We start from the raw sequence: 3,172 nt of genomic DNA on the forward strand, positions 1-3,172 counted from the left end.
CTTGGTTGAAAAGAAGGCAGCGCGGGTGCAGGGCTGTGGCTGGGCCCGCCCGCGGTGGAGCAGCCTCGGAAAGCGGGGTGGCAGGATGACACCTGCAGTCGCGGGTGAAAGGCACTGAGGGGTGGGGAGGTGTCTACACAGGTGCGGAGAAGACTTCCGTAACCCCCTTCCCTGACAAACTGCAGAACCCAAGAAAGTTAGGCCCGAGCAGCCCGTATTTGTTAATCAAGGCGCGGAGGGGTGGATCCCGAGATAACGGGGACTCACGGTTTTAGGCCTCAAGGTATTGAAGGGATGCCACCGCGGGGAGGGGGAAGGGCAGAATGCTAGGGAGCGCGAGAGGTCTTCAAGCTTGGTGTCGCCTACCCCCCTGACCCCTGAGGGAGGGGTGAGGTCAGAGGCCTTCGCCTTAGCTCTGGCAAGTCCTGCAACACAGAGTGGGCCGGCACTGGGGGCGCCTAACCCTCTGCGTCCTTGACTCTCCCCGCCCCCCGCTCTGCCGCGCAGGGTGCTGGAGAAGAAGCAGGACACCGGGGAGACCATCGAGCTGACGGAGGATGGGAAGCCCCTGCAGGTGCCCGAGAAGAAGGCGCCGCTGTGCGACTGCACGTGCTTCGGCCTGCCGCGCCGCTACATCATCGCGGTCATGAGCGGCCTGGGCTTCTGCATCTCCTTCGGCATCCGCTGCAACCTGGGCGTGGCCATCGTGGACATGGTCAACAACAGCACCATCCACCGCGGGGGCAAGGTCATCAAGGAGGTGGGCATCGGCTGGGCCGCCCTGGCTCCCGCTTGCCGGCCAGGTGGCTTCGCAAAGCCACACGACCTGTTCGAGCCCCGTTTTCCCCCCACTGAGAGAGGAAGGCCTGGATGCTCCCAAAGCGCCTCTCCAGTTCTGCTGTTCTAGAATGGACCGCAGTAATAGTATCCCCTCTCTTTTCCCTCCGCCGCCTGGGCCTTCCCTTCCTCATCTGCAAAGGGGAAAATAGCGTCTAGCTCACCAGGATTTTGTGAAGAGTCACTTAATACAATAAGTTGGTGACTAATAATGCCCGCTAAATCAGAATCGAAATATTTTTCTTTTACTCGGAGGAATAGAGTAGCTTTTTAGGTATTGTTTTCCCCTGACTTCCCCCAATTCCCGCCAAAACATTCTTAATAATAAAAATGAAACAAAACCGAAAACAGAAATCAAATCAGGTGTGCTCCCATCAGCAGGTCTGGCGGAGGGGTCTTTGGAGGTCTACCTCGCAGGCTCAGAAAGGACCCGCAGTCGCAGGAGAGTCTCAGGTCACCAGGAGTCACACGTGGAGAGAGGAGGGTCAAGTCAAGGTCACAGAAACCCTCGGGTCCGGACTTTCTGTTTTAGGGACCTGAGCGGCCATAAACCAGACTAACCAAGGGTTGGGGGTAGCAATCAGGGAAAGCTCTGTGCATGGTGAGCCGTGAGCGCCACTGGCCCCAGGGGAGTCCGGGAGACCCTGCAAAATGAGTTTGGTTTCAAAATATTATTCTATTCGAAGGGAGTAAAAGAGTCCCCGGCTCTCCGCGAGGGATAAATTCTCTCACTATTCCGACGCAGATAGTTCGCCCGGGTTTACTTTGAGATTGATTCACCTCGTGGAGCCACCTAGGCCGGCCAGGGCGGAGTTAGACCTTGACCTTCAGACGTACCCAGCCCGTACTTATTACAACCCCGGAGCAACGCCTCCCTCTCCACTAACTCCCCCCAAATCACCGGGCGACTCCAAACCTTTCGGGCCCACGCCCATCCCATTTTCAGGAAACGGCTTTTCTCCCAGGCGCTCGGAGTCCTGCACCTTCCATTCCGAGTTCCCCATCTTCCTTTTACGAGAATTTTCCTAGTTAGGTCGGAGGGTTGGATTCCATTCTCTAAGTCACTCCACTACTGCGTCCACTAAATGGACCCCGGCCAAGAGTCTCCATCTGCCTAACAAATTTCGTCATGGGGAGTCCAATTTTCCAAGACTGGGGCCCTGAGGATTCCTCGTTCATTGGGGTGATCCGACCTGCCTGCCAGTAGTCGGGAGCAAAGGCAGGGCTCCCAGCCTCTCTATTAATCACAATAAATTTTGTTGATGAGCACGGTTTTTTTCAGTAAGAAGAGGCGATTTTGTTAGGAAACGAAAATTAAACCACCCCTGCTATCCCCAGAATGCCCGAAGCGCCCCTGCGCGTTGAGGGCTCTTTGGCCTGCGAACCACTGAAAGTGAATCTTCAGCACTGACTCTACTCTCCTTCTCTCTCCACTTTTCTTTTTCCGACTTGCACAGAAAGCCAAATTCAACTGGGACCCGGAAACAGTGGGGATGATCCACGGTTCCTTCTTTTGGGGCTACATCATCACCCAGATTCCGGGCGGCTACATCGCGTCTAGGCTGGCAGCCAACAGGTAACGCGCCCGGCGGGCGGGGGCTCGGAGGCGCGGCGCTTGCACACTCCGACCAGGCAGCCGAAGGCGGGGCAGGGTCGACAGCCCCCGCGGGGCTTGAGGAATCCCTCCTGGGTGAGGTCTGCTCCCTGGCCACACTTTCTCGGCGCTGGAACTGCTGGTGCCTCCTTCCAGAATAAAGGAGACCCCCAAAATTAAGCTCCCTGGGACAGGCGCACGCGGCCTCCCGGTCTGTGCTGTGGCTGAACTAGCTTTTGGAGAAAGGGTCCGTGTGCCTTACAGCCGGATAGAAGCTGAAGCCAGGCCAGGAGCAGGCCGAACAGGGACAGTGCGGCCGGCAGGGTGCACAGAAGGGTGGGGGTGGGGAGGAGGCGTCACATGCTGTGCTCTCTCCCGCGCGTCCCTTGGGTGCCCCGATTCCCAGGGTGCGGACCTCACAACAGGGCACGTCGAACGCCCGGACCCCGGAGCCCGCCCAGATGGTGCTCTGGGTCTGAAGGATTTGTTTCTAGGGAGGCAGGAGGGATTTCAGGCGCCAGGGGTGCGATTCCACCTGTTAATGAGCGTAGGGGAGGGGATGGGGGAAGAGCTCAGCTGCATCCAGATGCCTCTCACCCGGCAGAGGTGGCCGCAGCCAAGGTCCTAGCGCCAGCTTTCTGGAGCGCCCCCAGCGTCACCTGCAGAGGCCCCCTCCCAAGCATGAGCCTTAAGGACTGATGGGGTGGGAGTGTCAAGGAGCAAAGCTCGGCTGCAGGAGTG

General features: G+C 58.3%; 1 protein-coding gene across 1 annotated transcript in view; it reads left to right on the forward strand.

Annotated features, from left to right (window-relative positions):
• Window positions 1–508: 508 nt before the first annotated feature.
• SLC17A6 (solute carrier family 17 (vesicular glutamate transporter), member 6) overlaps window positions 509–3,172 on the forward strand; it is an 88,583-nt gene continuing 85,919 nt past the window's right edge. The window contains exons 1-2 of the mRNA XM_012643486.1: window positions 509–760; window positions 2,295–2,413. Of these exons, the coding sequence (XP_012498940.1) occupies window positions 647–760; window positions 2,295–2,413 (233 nt within the window). The 5' untranslated portion in view covers window positions 509–646. The remainder of the gene's footprint in view (window positions 761–2,294; window positions 2,414–3,172) is intronic.

The sequence above is a fragment of the Propithecus coquereli genome, unplaced genomic scaffold (genome assembly GCF_000956105.1).
Source record: "Propithecus coquereli isolate 6110/MARCELLA unplaced genomic scaffold, Pcoq_1.0 Scaffold198, whole genome shotgun sequence".
In the NCBI taxonomy this organism is placed as follows: domain Eukaryota; kingdom Metazoa; phylum Chordata; class Mammalia; order Primates; family Indriidae; genus Propithecus; species Propithecus coquereli.